We start from the raw sequence: 19,083 nt of genomic DNA on the forward strand, positions 1-19,083 counted from the left end.
TAGTGAATAAAGAGGAAAACATGCTACATGTGAATAAAGAGAGGATCCTTAAACAGCTGGAGGTACTCTGGATCCCTAGCTAGATAAACAGCAATATCTGTGCTAATCAGTAGAGGCTGATACAAGGGAGCAGTATGCTTGTGTGTTAATGTGTACTCATGAGACTTATTATTACATTCTACAACTTTTGTTTTTTTTTTTGAGATTACAGTATAATTACACCATTTCTTCTTTCCCTTTTCTCCCTTCAAGCCCTCCCATGTTACCCCCCTCTTTGAAAATTTACTGCCTTTTGAAAATGAAGGTATATATTTGGATGTACATGTGTATGTATATGTATTCCTAAATATAACTTTCTCAGTTTATATAATGTTTCTTGTATGTATATTTTCAGGGCTGACTATTTGCTATTGAATAACCAACTCATGCGCTATTCTCTGGGGAATACTATTTCTCTAACTCTCAGAAATCTTAGTTGTCTGTAGGTTTTTTTTTTTGTTTGTTTGTTTTTTGGTTTGTGTGTGTGTGTGTGTGTGTGTGTGTGTGTGTGTGTGTGTGTGTGTGTAGGGAAAAGGTGTCATCTTTGTCCATCCACTTTGGCATGTCTATTGCTGTTGTCCTTGGTCAGGTCATGTCTAGACAGTGATGTTTTACTAAAAGGTATGCATTCAATATATCACTTTCTATGAATAAATACTGTAAATAGACTAGTATAAATTTTCTATCATTTTACATATTTTTGCCCATTAATATAAATCTACAGCAAAACTAATGGCAGCCTAACCCTCAAATGGAGAAAAGGAAGACAGTTTGAGTATGAGTGATGAAATAGCCAGAATGGATAAGAATAACATTAGAGGAATTTATCCTTGATGCAATGCTTTATTATTTTGATAGTTCATGTTCTCATGCATTTTTATATAAACACCAATAAAATCATGAAAACCATTCACACCAATTATTTTCCATTATTTCCATAAATGTGAGTGTGGGTAGAACTGTACCTGCCTTCCTTAGAGTCTGACAATTTGCATGTGGGCATTTCTCCTGTTCCTGGGATCACACAACCCTCAGTTTACGCTCTTCCCTGATCCTGTTTGATTTATTCAGATCCCTGTATTGTAGTCTTCTTCATTAGAGAGTAAAGAAGTATCCCATCCCCTTTCATGTGTTCTTAGTATTCATTTTCAGTGAAACTTTAGTCAATGCTTATGGATTTATTTTTAACTAAATTATAAAAATCTAATAAATAGCACAAGATAAGAAGTATGGGCTTATTTAGAAGTTTAATCTCCAGGATGTATCACTTTCAAAGCGATTCATCTTTATAACCCCCGCCCCCACACTCCATGTCTTCTGACCATCTTGCATTTCCTCCATCAGGCACTAAAGGAATGAAGGGGGTTTCTTTTGTGTGACATGCCTGAAGTCACCTTTGCTGATGGTGTTGGTACACTAGGGGGCACTGCAGGCTTCCCGGAAATCACTTTCTGAGGTGCCTGAAGTGTTGGACCATTAAAGAGACCAGAGAACATGTGAGGCTGTCTGTCACAGAGACCAGAGAACATGTGAGGCTGTCAGTCACAGAGACCAGAGAACATGTGAGGCTGTCAGTCACAAATGGCAAGGTTTGTTCCTGGTTGTTAGCTGTGCTATCTGTGGAACTGTAAACCTAGAGGAGCCTGGAAATCACTGTGAGGATGATTCCATAGGACAGATAACAAAATAGAATTGTACTAGTCAACATGATCTCTGAAGCTCAGTAGAAAACATCTAACTCTGTGACTTCAAGTTTTAACATTTTATGATGAAAATCTCAAGAGTTCATGGACCCAGAATTATTCTAATACCAGTGATAATCAGACTTTTCATTGTCTTCTCTCAGATTAGTAGGAACATGAATAATTAGTTGAGGGAAGGAAAATAATAAGGAAAAAATAGAAGAAGAAAATAAGTCTAGTCATCTTTGTTTTACATCTAGTATCCTACTATGAGTGAGTCTGGGTTACCTCACTCAGGATGATTTTTTCTAGATCCATTCATTTGCCTGCAAACCTCATGATATCATTGTTTTTCTCTGCTGAGTAGTACTCCATTGTGTATATGTACTACATTTTCTTTATCCATTCTTCAGTTGAAGGGCATCTAGGTTGTTTCCAGGTTCTGGCTATTACAAACAAAGCTGCTATGAACATAGCTGAGCAAATGCCCTTGTGGTATGATTGAACATTCCTTGGGTATATGCCCAAGAATGGTAAAGCTGGGTCTTGGGGGAGATGGATTCCCAATTTTCTAAGGAAGTGCCATATAGATTTCCAAAGTGGCTGTACAAGCTTGCATTCCCACCAGCAGAAAGCCTGATCTGACCTAGTCTGGTGATCAGATGGCCAAACACCCTAACTGTTGTGCTGGAACTCTCATCCAATAACTGATGGAAGCAGATGCAGAGTTCCTCGGCCAGGCCCCAGGTGGAGCTCCAGGAGTCCAATTGTCCAGAAAGAGGAGGGACTATAAGAGTGTGAATTGTTGAGACCAAGATTGGAAAAAGCACAGGGACAAATAGCCAAACGAATGGAAGCACATGAATTATGAACCAAAGGCTGTGGAGCCCCCAGCTGGATCAGGCCCTCTGGATAAGTGAGACAATTGAATAGCTTGAACTGTTTGGGAGGCACCCAGGCTGTGGGACCAGGATCTATCCTTAGTGCATGAGCTGGCTATTTGGAACCTTGGGCTTACACAGGGACACTTTGCCCAGCCTGGAAGGAGGGGACTGGACTTGCCTGTACTGAATCCACCAGGTTTAAATGAATCCCCAGGGGAGTCTTGGCCCTGGAGGAGATGGGAATGTAGGGGAGGGGCTGGCGGAACAGGGGGGGTGGGTGCGGGAGTGGGGGAGGACAGGGCAAACCATGGCTGATGTGTAAAATTAAAACACAAATATAATAAATAAATAAAGGGAAAAAAAAGAAGAAGAAAATAAAAAGAATGCTATTGAACTTGACCAGCAATGTGTGAGTCTGCAGGGTGCAGGGAAGGGACTGGAGAAGGACAGAAGTGGAAAATGAATCAGGGTGAATGTTGTGTTTATGACCTGATTGTTTAAACAAATGAAAGTTTCATTGAAAAACATATATATTTTTTTGCAGATGGTGATCTGCTGATTTCAATAAAGTGTATTTACTCCCCAGCACAAATTGCACTCCTTTAAAGAGTTTTCTTTTATAAGAATTTTCATACAACTGATTTCTCAAATTCTGTCAAATTATGGAATTTAAGAAATGGCTTACTCTATCTGTCCTTTTGTACCCTGTGTTGTATGAAGACCTTGGCTCTTACCTGATACATCATCCCCTCCTTCTCACAATTTCTCTCAAATGTCTCTTACTGTAACTGTTAAAACAAACAAAGGAACAGGTCAACCCAACCAACACTCTTCCCTTTCAAGCTGTAGGTGGCATGACTTCCTGCTTCCCTTCCCTCTTTTCATCCACAGCTTGTGAGGCCTCACTGGGCTGCTGTGGGTGTGGTTTTCCATCAAGATGAAAGAGCTCAGGTTTTATTGGTGCTCAGTGGGTGAGGGAGAGCCTGCTGCTTGTTGGAACTAAGCTAGACACTGTCTGGAGCTGGGTGAAGGCACCTCAGTAGTTTGACAGGATCCATGGAGAGGAGCCTGGGAGCTGTGCTGGGGCTGCTGTGGGTGCAGGTTTGCTGTGAGTTGTGGCTCTCCCAGATGGGTTAGGGGTGTTCCAGAGCTGCCAGAGGGAGGGGCAGAACACAGGTGACCCAAAGCTTCTCATGGCTGCCTCCCGAGATATCTGACAGGGTGGAAACTGCCAAAGGATTGGTGGTCATATGGTTTCTTTTCTCTCTTTGAGCAGGGGTCAGAGGGATGCAGGTGGAGCAGAATCCTTTAGCCCTGAGTCTTCTGGAGGGAGCTGGCTGTGCTATGAGATGCAATTTTTCTACCACCATAAGCAGCATGCAGTGGTTTCTGCAGAATCCCAGGGGCAGCCTCCTCAGACTCTTCTTCATGGCTTCAGGAACAAAGGAGAATGGGAGATTAAAGTCAACATTCGATTCCAAGGAGCGCTACAGCACCCTGTACATCAGAGATGCCCAGCTGTTGGACTCAGGCACCTACCTCTGTGCTGCTGATGCACAGTGTGCAGCCTGGCCCCAAACTGCAGCTGGGTGTGCAGCTACCGCCCTGCCACAGGGAGACTCAACAGGAGGCTTTGCACAGCTGTAGGGTTTCAAATTTATGCTGCATCTCTGTCATCTCTGCTAACACTAGAGAGTTCAGGATTGCTGTTTCACATCATTATACCCTCTCCTTACAGATACCCATTTTCAGGAAGAAATTCTCATGAGGAATACTGGACAACTGACAAAGATGACAAGGTCACAGTACTGTCAGGCAGATCCATTGCACAGTGTTCACTGCTCTTTATTGTTCTACTAAGGCATTAAACAGACATGCTGTTCAGGGGACAGGGAAGCAATGACCCAGTGATTCCGTCTATTGCAGATCTTTCAGTTATCAGAAGAATGGGACTCTTATTAGTTTTTTTAGAATTTCATACAATGCACTTTGATCACATTCAGTTCTCCACCAGTTCCCACCAGTCCCCCCCCCCCCCCCCCGTCCTTACTTTCCAGCTTTTCTCTCTTTGTTTTTGGGAAAAAAATAAAGCCTTCAAGTCCTGTGTGTGCTGTCCTTACCTCATGGATGTGAGATCTTCACTGGAGTGTGGTTGACCTACTGGGGCCATACCCTTAAAGAAAACAGATTCTCCCTCTCTTGGTTGCTATCAGATGCCAACATGTAGTTTCTTAGGGGTGGGACTCTCTGCCCATGCCCCCATGCTGGAATTTTGTGTAGCCTGAGCTTGTGTAGGTTTGTGTGTGCTATTCCAACTGCTTTGAGGTCATAGAAATTAATTTTCTTTACAATTGAAGACTCAATTATAAAATGCATCAACAAGGATTCTCAATTACATGCAAATTTTATTTGTTTAAATGAAAATTGCCCCCATGGGCTCATATATTTTCATGCTTTGTCCTCAGTTGATGAACTGTTTGGAAAGAATTAGAAGGTGTGGTCTTGTTGGAGGAAGTGTTGGAGGAGGTGTGTCACTGCAAGTGGACTTGAGGTTAAAAAGCTCACACCTGCCCCAGTGTCTCTTTCTCTGCCTGCTGTCTACTGATCAGGATGGAAAAGCTCTCAGCTACTTCTTCAGGACCATGCTGACCTGCTGCCATACTACCAGCCATGATGATAATGGACTAACACTCTGAAACTTTAAGCAAACCCTAAATTAAATTTCTTTTATAAGTTGTTTGGTCATGGTGTTTCTTTACACCAATAAACAGTAACTAAGACACAAATAATGAAGTCATTTTTACTTTATCAGATTCCCACAACTTACAAAAAAAGTCTGATAAAGTAACATTTCATTAATATATGTTTGTGTTTACAATAAAAGAAGACTTACATAAAACTCATTTGTATGAGTAATTAAATGATTTCAGAAAAGTGTTCCACTACAATCATCAAACCTAGATTCAATAAAGTCCATGTCTTCAACTGTTCATCAGATGTGTGTGCTGCTTCTGCTTAGTACACAAGATAGCTGTAAGAGCTCAAGTGTCAGCTTTGTCATTTCCATCATTCAGAAACTGTCACATGTTCATTTGGAGTTTTGCATTTCTGAGGAGAACTTGACATCATCCCACTATACAACTTGAAGATGCAGTTCCTAAAAGAATAACATTTTAAACACTAGTGAGTGAAATTGTACAGGGTCATGCTCGAAAAGTCACAGGATATCATACATCATTGCACCCAAATCCAAGATACACTAACAGAGCAATGTCAGGTTTCTTACTACTGCTTCTATTATTTTTTGAACTGTTTATACAAAATGACTTGATTATGTTCTTTCCCATCCCTTTAGTCCTCCCAGATCCACCTTATCTCCCTACTTGTCCAACTCAATGTTCTATCAAATAATACTCAAAAAAAAAAAAAAACAAAACCAAAAACCAAAAAGCCAAGAAGACAAAACAACCTCCTCCTCAAAAAAAAAAAAAAAAATCCACCACAGTAATAACAGCAGCAGCAGCAACAACAAAAGATTCACTCAAGCATGTTTGTGTTGGTCAACTACTCCTGAACTTGAGGTCTGCCCTGGAATATGATTAAAATACCTATTGTCACTCCACTGGAGAAAACTGATTTTCCCACTCACAGCAGGTATCAGTGGCAAAAGGTTTCTGGGTTAGGGATGGGACTTCCTTCGTGTCTGCTTCCCCATCTCTGTGCTGAGATTTTGTGTGACTTGGGTTTGTTCAGGTTTTGTGTAAACTGTTACAGTCTCTGCTAGGGTGCATTTGCATCAGCAATGTCTATCAGAGAATATTGTTCAGAGGCAGGTTGATGGAGTGTAGTGAATTCAGAGTGGTTATGGTCGTGCTGGCCTGTAATCTCAGCATTTGGAAAGCTGAGGCAGGAGAATCATAAGTTAGAGGTCATCCTAGATTTCATAGCAAGATTCATCTTAATTCGATGAGATGGAGTGTGTCAGCTTATCCAAAAGTAAATAAAGGCCAAGAAGTGATACAGACACTCCTGCACTGTTGGTGGGGATGCAAACTTGTACAGCCACTTTGGAAATCAGTATGGCGCTTTCTCAGAAAATTGGGAATCAATTTTTCTCAAGACCCAGCTATACCACTCTCTGGCATATACCCAGGGAATGCTCAATCATACCACAAGGACACATGCTCACCTATGTTCATAGCAGCATTATTTGTGACAGCCAGAACATGTAAACAATCTAGATGCCCTTCACTGAAAAATGAATAAATAAAATGTGGCACATATACACAATGGAGTACTACTAAGCAGAGAAAAACAATGACAACATGAAGTTTGCAGGCAAATGGACGGAATTAGAAAATCCTGAGTGAGGTAACCCAGACTCAGAAAGACAAACATGGTATGTATTCACTCATAGGGGGATACTAGATGTAAAGCAAAGGATAACCAGACTGCAATCCACAGCTCCAGGGAGGCTAGCTAGTAAAGAGGACCCTAGGATAGACACAGGGATCATACAGCGATAGAGAAATGGATGAGACCTACATGAGCCACTGCTGGTGAGGGAGGGTAATGGAGGGCAAAGTTGGGGGAAAGAGATCCTAGGGGAGCGGGAGGTCCTAGCTGGATCAGCAACAGAGTGGGAGAACAAGGAAAAAGATACTACAATAAAGAAGACACCATGAAAATAGCAAGAAGCAGAGTGCTAGAGAGGTCCTCAGGAATCCACAAAGATGACTCCACTAGAGACTACTGGCAATGGTCGAGAGGGTGCCTGAGCTGACTCATTCTGGTGATCGTCTGGCTGAACATCCTAATGTCATATAGAACCCTCATCCAGTGAGTGATGGAAGCAGATGCAGAAGTCCATGGCCAAGTCCCAGGCGGAGCTCCAGGAGTCCAATCGATGAGAGAGAGGAGGGATTATCTGAGCAAGAGATTTTGAGACTATGATTGGAAAAAGTACAGAGACAACTAGCCAAACTAGTGGAAACACATGAACTGTGAACCAATAGCTGAGGAGCCCCCTTGGTACTGACTAGGCCCTTTGGGTAAGTGAGACAATTGATGAGCTTGAACTGTTTAGGAGGCCCCCAGGCAGTGAGACCAGGACCTGTCCTTAGTGCATGAGCTGGTTATTTGGAACCTACTGCCTATGCTGAGACACCTTGCTCAGACTTGGTGCAGAGAAGAGGGGCTTGGACCTGCCTCCACTGAATGTACCAGGCTTTTCTGACTCCGCAGGGGAGACCTTGCTTTGGAGGAGGTAGGAATGGGGGGAGGGAGGACAGGGGAATCTATGGTTGGTATGTAAAATGAAGAGAAAAATCTCTTAGGAAAAAAAATTTAAAAGGATGTGATGCAGAAATGATTCTGCTACACCCTAACTTGATACTATCTGAATGTATTCTAAGCTTGGACCAGCTTTTCTGCAATGCTCTCTGTAGGGCTTGTGCTATCATGTATCAGTTGTCATAGGTACACAACTGTAGCAGTCTCTCTTTGCACACTGGCCTCCAAATCATGATAAGGAGACTTATTATTAATTATGAATGCTTGGCCTTAGCTTAGGCTTGTTTCTAGCCAGCTTTTTTTAAAGCTTAAATTAACCCATTTCTATTAATCTATATACTGCCCCAAGGCTTGTTTACCTCATGTATGTTCTGTCTATCCTGCTATCCTGCTTCCTCCATGTCTGGCTGGCTTGCAGGCCAACCTGTCCTGGATGGCTCCCCTCTCATTTTCCTTTCTCTCGCCCCAGAGCCTAGATTCCTCCTCCTACTTATTCTCTCTGTCTGACAACCCCACCAATCCCTCTCCTGCATACCTATTGGCCATTTAGCTTTTTATCAGATCAATCAGGTGTCTTAGGCAGCCAGGGTGAAACAGCAACACATCTTTATATAATTAAACAAATGCAGCACACACAAAATGTAACACATCTTTACATAGTTAAAGCAATATTTCACAACATCTGTGGGCTTAAGGATAAGTATTTAGAATGTGGTTAGGGATTATACTGGTTTAGGAAAATGGCAGTGGGAAGTTCTCTTTTATAGTTCCTGACTATAAAAGCCATTGGTGGTTGTTGAAGTTGACAGTACCCTCCCATTGAGTGGCTGTAAGTGCAATTCAATGGATGTTGTTTACCTCCAAGATATAAGTAAAACTATTGAAGATCCAGATGCTGGTCATTGTTCTTAGGTATTACGGCTGGATAGGACAATTGACTGCCTTTTTCCTTAGCTGGTTTTGGAATATCTCAGGATAGTATGAGAGTCCTCAGGAAATAGACTGCTAGGTCAGTTGTAGTCTATTCTTCTAAGTCCTATGTACAAAGTATATAATGTTTTGGGAATAGGGACTTATCCTCAAGTTTGTGAGTCAACTAAAGACAATAGCAATAGTCTATGTTGTTTTGGGAGTCCTGTCTTGGGTTGTCCTGACCAAACACTTGAGATGAGGATTCTCCTGCTGGGTGTTATGCTAAACAGTCTATGACTCTAGGGGAGCATTATCACCCCAAGTGGAATAAAATCATTTTGATTATTCATTTATGTATTCACATGGGGTTACATATATTACATGTAATTTGGGTTAAATAGAAAATAATATGATTGCCTGAGGCTTTAAAAAAGAACCCTGAATGTTATTTATCCCTCCTCTCTCCTCTCTCCTTCTCCCCCTACATAGATCTCTGTCCTCACTCTCCATTTAAAGCCCCTTCACTTTCCATCTCCCACTTCACAGAAACTGTATCCTGCTATTGCTCTTTCTAGAGCTTCTTTTTCCCACACCCTCTTAGTCCCTGTTTACTGTCCTGGGGTTCATCTAGGACATTCCCACTGGAGAACATTTCTATAGCACTGGTGGGTTTGGTGGGTGTGGGGATTGTCTTGGCCTTTAATAATGCACATATGTTTGTGACATGGTGTGGGCATATAGATTTCTTTTATTGTGTCTGATATTGTAGCCTGCCTCAGCTGAGTAGAATTTGGTTTCTGTTTTTGCTGTTCTTCAGATCAGGTTGGTTTGAGATCAGGTTTGAAGAGTTGGTAGGTCAGTCCTTCAAATAGAGATGCCCGTTATTGATGGCAGGGATGAGAGTGATTCTAAGTCAGTGGTTATCAAGAAAGTTTGTGACTATACCTCAGGTCTATGTCTGTGTGCTGGTGCAAAAGCTGTTCAAGTCCAGCTATACCCAAGAGTGTGGGGATGACACACACGCACAGGTTCTGGGACAATTCCCAGTCTGGGTTGATATGACCCAAAGCAAGCTTTCTGGGAGTGTGGGGAAGATATGAGTGTATGTGGATCTGAGACACTTAACGGGCTGGGGTGGTACACAGGACATGTAACCATAGTTAGGTCTGGGAATGTGAAGACTGAGTGGGATAGTAGTGATCTAGAGCACTCACTTGATTAGATTGGTTCACAGTTATGTGACCTTAGGTATGAGAATGTGGTCCTTACACGCATGAGTAGGGGGTTAGTGCACTCAGTTGGTTGAGCAAGTGCACAGTCTGTGTGAGCACAGCTAGGCTGGAAGTGTAAGGATGGCAGAGGAGGGCTGACTTCAGATTCTTTCCTAGACTGAGAGAAAAACCAAACTAGATTTCTGCAGTTAGAAATCTGACCACAGGGTGGCAGGGCACCTCAGCTGGTGCATAGAAAGGCCATTTCAGTGAATTCTAAATGAACAGGCTTTTTCTTATTGGCTGGGCAAGTAACTCAGCATATATGATTGTTATAACAACAAAGGACCAATTGAAACTTTCAGGATGCTCAGCTGGCTAGACACCGAGCACCTTCAATTGATCCAAGTAGAAATCACAATGAGGACAGCTGTTCATACTTTATTCATTTTCCTCTGGCTGCAGATGGACTGTGAGTTGAGGACTGTGAGATGACTGGGTATGTTAGTGGGAGGTCTGTGGATGTTCAGAAGAATGGTTCATTTGGGTTTTATCTACTACAGGAAAAAGATAGGGAAGCATAATGATTTGACAACCTTTCTCCTTTCCATCTTTCTGCACAGGGGAGAGCAGAGGTGAGCAGGTGGAGCAGCATCCTTCGACACTGAGTGTCCAGGAGGGAGACAGCGCTGTCATCAACTGCACTTACACAGACATTGCCTCAGTCTACTTCCCTTGGTATAAGCAAGAGCCTGGGAAGCACCCTCAGGTCATCATTGGCATCCGTTCAAATGCAGAAAGAGAGCAGAACCAAAGACTCACCCTTCTATTGGATAAGAAAGCCAAGCATCTTTCCCTGCACATCATAGCCACTCAGGCTGCAGATTCAGCCATCTACTTCTGTGCAGCAGATACACACTGCTCCCCAGGCATCTGCAGCCTGTCTTCAAACCTGCCACCAGAGCTGGAGCAGCACCTTTCTTTTTGCTAAGCCAGACATTCTAAGACAACATTTGTCACATTGTTTGAGAGTGAAAACTATCATGTAGGTATTAATAGGACATAAGATAAGACCTGAGATGACCCAGGAAGTTTAGAACATGCTGTTGCGTGATGCTTAATACTTACTTGGAAATTCATATTTATTGTATATAAAGGTGTACTGTGCACTATGATATCTTGGTTTAAGTAAACAGTGGAAATGAATAGTTTGGTGAGTAGGTGCAGAGAGTGACTTCTGAAGTAAAGGGTAAGCTTGCTTCTCCTTTCTGTGTGATCTGATTCTAGCATGTCCATGTGTTCAGCAATCCAAAAGCTCTGTATAACATGTTCTTACAGGAGTTGATGATATTCTGCTTAGAAAACAATGCATCTAGTGAACCTAAATTTGTGATTCAGATTTCTATCATATGTAAATCCCTATAATTTCAATAACGTAATCCCTGGTACCTCTGGACTTTTGGCTCTTCAGGTAAATGATTTTGCAATTTTTGTGATTATAATTAACTTCCCAAATATACATGTACATAAAAACAAAATGTATCATTGTGATTGACCTTTTACTCAGACTATAAGTTGCTGAAGTTTGTTCAAATGTGAGTAATGTATTGTATCAATATATCCAATAATCTATTATACAATGTCAAGGCCATATTTAAATAAATTATAGTAAAAATAGATTTTTATTAATTAAATAGTTTTGGCTGTTCTTGTCAAACATCTAGAAAGTAACTGAAAAGGACAGAGATGTTGATTCACTCCATTGTGTGATCATGTGATTACACACATGTATCTTATACCAGCCATACTTTGGGAACATCAAATATGAGCAGCACAGCTTATTTTAAATAAACACATTATTTCTTTCCATTCATATGTTTTATTAAAGATTCCACATCTTCAAGAAAACCAACTCTATTTCTGTTGTTACTTTATCTTTCTGGTATATGTGAAAAAGTGTGTGTATCAATCACTTATTCAACTCTAGTAGTGGATAGAGAAGGAAATGGACTGGTGGTCTATTTACCAATAGTTTTCTACAGATTTCTCTGCTCTATATTCATGTTCTGGAGGAATCAAATATTAGTGCCATTTAAGGTGTATTTTTGAGTGGTGGATTAATCAATGGTAATAAACTTGTATAAAAATTAATTCTTTAATATTCCTACTTCTGACAAAGTTGGGATAATTTAAAAAGGGCGTCCATATTCTTCTAAAAGTGGACACAATTAAGTTTGGTTTGCTGAATGTGATTCCCTCTTGATAGTCTAACCCTCACTGACTTTTCTTACTTGCCTCTCTGTAACACTTCTTCCTGTTCTAGAGAAGCAAGTTTACTCTTGATTGGTCCACTGTGGTGATATTGTGTTCCCCAAAATATTGTGCACCCTAATAAACTTATCTGTGATTAGAGGTCAGAACAGCCACTAGATATACAGACATAGAGGCCAGAAAAATGGTGGCACACACACCTTTAATCCTATCACTTGGGAGGCAGAGATCCATCTGGAACTCTGTGAATTTAAAGCCACACTGGAAACAGCCAGGCATGGTGACTCACGCCTTTAATCCCAGGAAGTGATGGCAGAAAGCAGAAAGGTATATAAGGTGTGAAAACCAAGAACTAGAGCTGGTTAAGCTTTTAGGCTTTTGAGCAGCACAGTTCAGCTGAGAGGCATCCAGTCAGAGGAAACAGGATCAGCTGAGGAATTGAGAAGGTGAGGTATCTGTGTCTTGTTCTGCTTCTCTGATCTTCCAGCATTGACTCCAATACCTGGTTCCAGGTTTGTTTTTATTAATAAGACCTTTCAAGATTTGTGCTACAGTCCATTTCCCCTATAGTTGCTAATGCCGTGAAGGGCAACTATGGCTTACATTCTACTGGTATAAGAGAAAGGGTATCATTAAATAATTATTGATTTTCATGGTAACATTTAAAGGCACATCTAATACTATCTAGGGTTGTAGCACCAGTGATGGTTTTGCAGAGTGAATACCTCATTATTGTAGCTACTGCCTAAGTAAATCCTGTATTAAGCAAATTAGTTTAAAAAAAAGGATAAATTAGAAACATATAGCATTCTACTATTAAAGTAAGAACAATACCTAACGGAAGAAAAGCGAATGATTCTGAAGGAGAATTTGACAAGTAGTGGCTGCCGTCATTGAAAATTCTACTCTGACAACCATGGTGGGCTGTCTACCTCATGCAAGTGCACGGGACGTGTGTTTCAATGATTCAAAACCAGTTCTCATCTTCTGTGCACTATGTAGATTGGCTGGAGATTAGTCAATATCTTAACTCTGTGTATCTTTTTGGTTACTATTATTTTAGGATGAATGATGTCATACTAGTTGGCAAAATGCAACCAAGGGGAAATATCTCTGCTTTGTCTGCTGACCTGGTTGAAAACTGTAGTGATGAGGTAATTTCCACAATATTCAGTGATGTCTTTCTCCTGAACTGTTTTGAAGTACCACCTCATCAGGGTTCAGGTCATACAAAGAAAGAGCAGGAAGGACAAATTCTTGGCCTGTTGATGAAGGTTCTGTTCTTCATTATTTTATCTCACTAAGTCTGTGGAAGGATTTCTGTATGTGTTTTGATAATCATGAATGTACAAGATGTCTCTGTCCATTTATGCTGACTTTGATGATTTCAAGAATCTCCATAGAGTGGTAGCATGGATCCATATTGTAATTCTATGTTCAGTTTTTGACAAGCCTTCATACTGATATCTATAGTGGCTGTACAAGTGTACATTCCCACCAGTAGTGTGTAAGGCTTCTTTTTCTAATATGTTCTTACCAACATTTGTTGATTTTTATTTTCTGGAGATTATCATGTTAATCCAAATCAGTCAGACTCAGAAAGACAAATACTGAATGTTTTCTCTCACATAAAGAATCTAGATTTGAAAACAAAAAGATATGAAATTGGAGGGATACTATTTGGGACGACTAAGAGGAATATAGGATATGAGAGGGTAGGTAAGACTGCGTTATAGCAGAATGGATCTGATTAAAATATGTTATACACACATGTTATCTGTGCAATTAGCATAGAGTAAAGAAGTAAAAATACGTATGATTTGATGTGCCTGTTGGTGACCAGTTCATGGAAGACAACATGAGACTCTCTGAGGAAGAGGAGTGCAAAGGGAAGGAACACTTTGCATAGCCCATGTGGTTCAAGAACAAACACAGCGATGCGTTAGAGCCTTTGCTTGTGGTTCTGAGGATTGAATGTAGAGTCTTGAAAACACTCAGCAAGTGTTCTAGCATTGAGTTATGATCCAGCATAATACAATAATGAACTTCAACTTTAGCATATCCTTGATTGTTTCCACTTTTTCAAAAGATAGCAGGTGATGAAAAAGTGAAATTTCTGAGTGAGTGTAAGGTATAACTCAGTGCTCCAGGAAAACTTTCTCAGTGAATAGAATAAATACAGGTAGAGAGCACAAAATGAAACTGGATTTTAGCCATTGTGAGTGTTGTGGATGGGAGTGTTTCTATTCCTTATGAGCACAAAAATATGTATTATTGCTAATATATACTTGTAATTCAAACAGGGAATGAAATTTTATAAAATCACCGTGGAGATATTTAGTGATCCCATTGGACTGAGTTCTTGTTAAAACACCATATTTTCAGTTTTTATGGGATTTTTGTCATTTCAAAGACAGATTTGCACATTTCCTGCTATTCTAGAAAAACACTTCATATGAGCAATTAAGTTGCAGCTATGATGCCCATGCCATGATGAGATGCCTATGCAGAATTTCACTCCACTAGACTACATTTCTGGCTTTGATAATTCCCTTCCTCTGTTGATAAAACAAACAAGTCCTTTGTCATGTTTCTGTACAACCCATTGGATCATATGTTAGATGCAGGTATTTCTGTAATTAAGATGGACTTATGACCCTTTCCCATGTATTTTTTGGCTTTCAGATGTCCTTTATTAAAGATAGGAGTAACAAAGTCATGTTTAGCTACTACAATCATCTTCTTATGTGGTGGACTAGTTTCAATATTGACGTTGATGTTGTAGCAATTTTTAATGGAATAAATATCTTTGAATAGTTAAGATTTCAAACAATTCATGCATTCATTGCCCATTTACAATAGGGATATATAGTTTCAAGAAGGTTAGGAAATATCACTGTCACTATAATTCATTGAAGTTTTAGACATCAGCATTTCTATCCTACCTCTGCATGATTAATTTTGCTTCTCTGCTCGGATTGGATTTTATACAGAAGTCAAGAGTAATTGCATTATCCACATCAACAGCAAGCATGTTATGACAACCCTCTGGGAGTAATAGAGACTCACACACATTGTAGCAACCAACTAATTTCTAATTGGACTTAAGACCTACTCAACAAGAGGGATGCCATGCATACCTTGTACTGGAAAGCTAGCTAATACTGAGTGCTAGTGAAATTATGGTTATATGAGGAGAATTTATAATCGCTAATTTACTACACCAGCATAATTCCTAAATACAGTCTGTAAACATTTATCCTTATACCCATAAGTATACCTTCATTCCTCATCAAGGAAACTTTTCTTTGCAGTAGATGGAGACTACTACAGAACACTGCAACTAATCAAAATGCAGAATTGTGGAGCCCAGGTCCAAAGCATACACCCTCTTCTAATTTTTAAAAAGTATTTATTAATTACAAATATCATGTGTTGTTGTTGTTGGTGGTGGTCATGGTAGTTTTGTGTGTGTGTGTGTGTGTGTGTGTGTGTGTGTGTGTGTGTGTGTGTACACATGTGCCTGGTAGACATGGGGGTCAGAAGAAGGCATCATATCTCTTGCAATTAGAGTAACAGATAGTTGTGAGCTGCCATGTGAGTGCTGGGAATTTAACTTGAGTCTTCTGCAAGAGCAGCAAGTGCTTTTAACTGCCAACCACACTCTTTTAATTTTTAAGATAAGACCTACTAAAAAGGAATCTGGGGAAATGGCTCTGCCATTGAGAGAACTACCTGCTCTTGCAGAGGACTGGAGTTTAGTACCTAGTGATCACTCCAGGAGGGCACACAACCTCATGTAGCTTCAGCTTAGGAAATCCAATGCTCTCCTGTCTCTATGGACTCCTGCATTCCCTGCATAGACCATGCACAGACATACAAGCATATACCCAAGTAACAATAAAACAAACCTTGAAAAGTCCTTTATAAATCCAAAGTTAATTTAAAATTTGGCACGGCAGTATCAAGACTATAGAATAGAGTGACATACATAATGAAGTTGTATTCTATGAGAAGAAATTATCATTCTTAGCTAACCTACCTGTAGAAAACTGTCAGCTATTTGCAGAGAAGATAAAGTTATGGAGTCAGTGTGTCATCAGATTGGATGGAGATTTCAGCACAAAGTCTGGAGGTCTTCAGTCAAGTTAGACAATCCTGAGATTACTTGGAGACAAGGAGACTAGGCTTTGACTAGTATACCTGTCCTAGTTTGCTTTCTGTTGCTATGATGAAGTATTCTGAGAAAAAGCAAGTGATGGGTGGTGACCCAGGACCAGAAATTAAACTGCTATGCTACCTGTCACCTATGGATCCTAACTTCAGATGTTTACATTTTTGTCTTTAAAGTGGAGTTACTGTAGAAGCCAGGAAACTACAATAGGGCCACCAGAAAAGAAAAATTATTGAAATACAATAGTGACACAATTGTTTTTAGGGGCAACTAACTAGCTTCTCATTGAACTTGAGGCCTACTCTGTGGCCACCTTGAATTGTAAGAGACAAAGTTTCTGAACCGAAAGCTGACATTTACAGATTACATTATAACTTAAAAAAAAAAACAAAAACAAAAACAAAACAACAAACTAGAATTAGGAAACAGATGTGGACAAAGGTGAGAAAGAACACCTTTGTAAGAAGACCAATTCTGTCAATGAGGAAAAATTACTAAGACCAAATTGAAGGACAGAAAGACCTCCCACAGAAACATGGTAGCCATGAAAGCCAGACTCATGAGTAGAAGCTTTGACACCTGAATGAAGAAACTTTTCTGAAGACACTTATGTGAGCTGGCTGCTTGGAATGCCCTCATCAGATCTGCAAGGAAGATTCACAAATGTCTCCCCAAACCCAAATGATAGTCAGCTTTGTGATTCCTAACAGCACACACCACTGGTCACAATGACATTTACAGGAAAGAGTTAAGAAAATGGTCATAGCCTATGTTTGATGTAGAGTCTGGAACAATATGAGTCCTACATGCCAGTCACAACTGCTTCCTTGTTGTGGTTGTGCTGTACAGTTAACCTTCAAACATTGCTTCAAGATACCAATGACCTCTAAGTAAATGAGCAGCACGAACCCATCATTTCAAATTTCTAGAATGTAAAGGAGCAGTTTCTAGTCATTACACATTCTTAGGGCCAGTTAATAATTATTGCATTTCATATTATAAATTTTTAAAGACATATTTATTTCACTTTATATACATGAGTGTTTTGCCTGCATTTCTGTTTAGGTACCCATGTGTGTGTCTGGTACCCACAGAGGTCAGAAGAGAGAGTCAGTTCCCCTGGAACTGGAGTAACAGATGGTTATGAACCACTATGTGTGTTCTGAGTTTCAAAACTGCATTTTCTGCAAGAGCAACAAATTCTTTCAAGTGCTGAGCCATCATTCTAGGTCCACATAGTATCTTAATACAAATTTGAATCAGTGAAAATAGACTAGGCAAATCTACTTCTTTACTTCCTATTTATATGCTAAAGACAAAAACAGAAAAAACTATCAATTGCTCCACTACAACACTTTCATGTCAGGAAGAATCACAAGGAGGACAACATTGAATATGTTTATGGCCACTGTTTATGTTCTTTACATTAGAATGGACTGCTTGACATCTGACATGTGTCTTGCAAATGATGTTGAGGATGAGAGCACATTTCTGACTTCTGGGAGGTATGCAAGAGACTCTAGTCTCTGTCCACCAGGGGGTGGAGTTTCCTAACACAAGATCATTATCTTTGTAAATTATAAGCTTCCCAGGTTCATCATTTGATGTCATTTCATCATTTCTTCATGTGAAGAGTCAAGCACATTACTTGGGAGACACTAAAGATGAACACTTTCCCAGCTTTAGTGACTTTGTTGCTGCTGTTCATGCTTGGTAAGTGAACTGACTTAAAATGTACACTTTTTCTTCTATGATGTCAGAAAAATATTTAATCATTCTAAGAGCTTTGTCCTTAATGTGAGACAATTATCCTCTTCTCCCTCCAGGGAGGACACATGGAGACTCAGTAACCCAGAAGCAAGGTCAAGTGACTCTCTCAGAACATGAAGTCCTATTTATAAACTGCACTTATTCAACCACATCTTACCCAACTCTTTTCTGGTATGTCCAGTACCCTGGAGAAGGCCCGGAGCTGCTTTTGAAAGTCACAACAGCCAACAACAAGGGAAGCAGCAGAGGGTTTGAAGCTACATACGATAAAGGATCCACCTCCTTCCACTTGCAGAAAGCCTCAGTCCAAGAGTCAGACTCGGCTGTGTACTACTGTGCTCTGAGTGACACAGTGTCACAAACTGCAGGTGGAGCTGAGCACAAACTCTGAGAAACAAAAGAAAGCCTGATTTCTGATCACCTGCCTTTCAGACGACTCTGTTTTCACACAGTCTGTGAAGTGTGTCCAGATATTTCTCTGGAAGATGAAAATCATACAAATGGTCAGAGCAGAACAAGAAGTAGTTGTTACCACAGCTGGATTTCATAGGAAAAACTGCAACCCTAGGACATCAGTAGTTCCTCATGGAGAGTCACAGTGATTTCACAGGAGAGCCATAGAAACAATGAAGTGGTCAGTTGTCTCGATCTCCATTTACAAGTCTCATCCCCAGCTCTGTAGCTGACTACCTGCTATGGTTTCTCCCCCCTCTTGGTCCCCATTCCCAGATCACTAAGCAGATCCTGATGGGATACCCTGGTTTCCTCTCTACTGTGGATATCCTAACTCTACCCATCTTTAAGCCAATTTCCTTGCCTAAGTGTCAGCTCACAATTCCAAGAAATTC

At 40.4% G+C, this 19,083-nt stretch overlaps 3 gene segments (V, D, J or C); all 3 read left to right on the top strand.

The window, feature by feature from the left end:
- Positions 1-3,661: 3,661 nt before the first annotated feature.
- LOC118590721 lies at positions 3,662-4,252 on the top strand. The segment is given in 2 exon segments: positions 3,662-3,713; positions 3,882-4,252. Coding segments are annotated over 2 exon segments (423 nt in total).
- Positions 4,253-10,440: 6,188 nt separating this feature from the next.
- LOC118590722 lies at positions 10,441-11,011 on the top strand. The segment is given in 2 exon segments: positions 10,441-10,492; positions 10,644-11,011. Coding segments are annotated over 2 exon segments (420 nt in total).
- A 7,118-nt stretch (positions 11,012-18,129) lies between these two features.
- On the top strand, positions 18,130-18,626 carry LOC118590723. The segment is given in 2 exon segments: positions 18,130-18,178; positions 18,292-18,626. Coding segments are annotated over 2 exon segments (384 nt in total).
- The last annotated feature ends 457 nt before the right edge of the window (positions 18,627-19,083 follow it).

Source organism: Onychomys torridus, chromosome 9 (genome assembly GCF_903995425.1).
Source record: "Onychomys torridus chromosome 9, mOncTor1.1, whole genome shotgun sequence".
Lineage (NCBI taxonomy): Eukaryota > Metazoa > Chordata > Mammalia > Rodentia > Cricetidae > Onychomys > Onychomys torridus.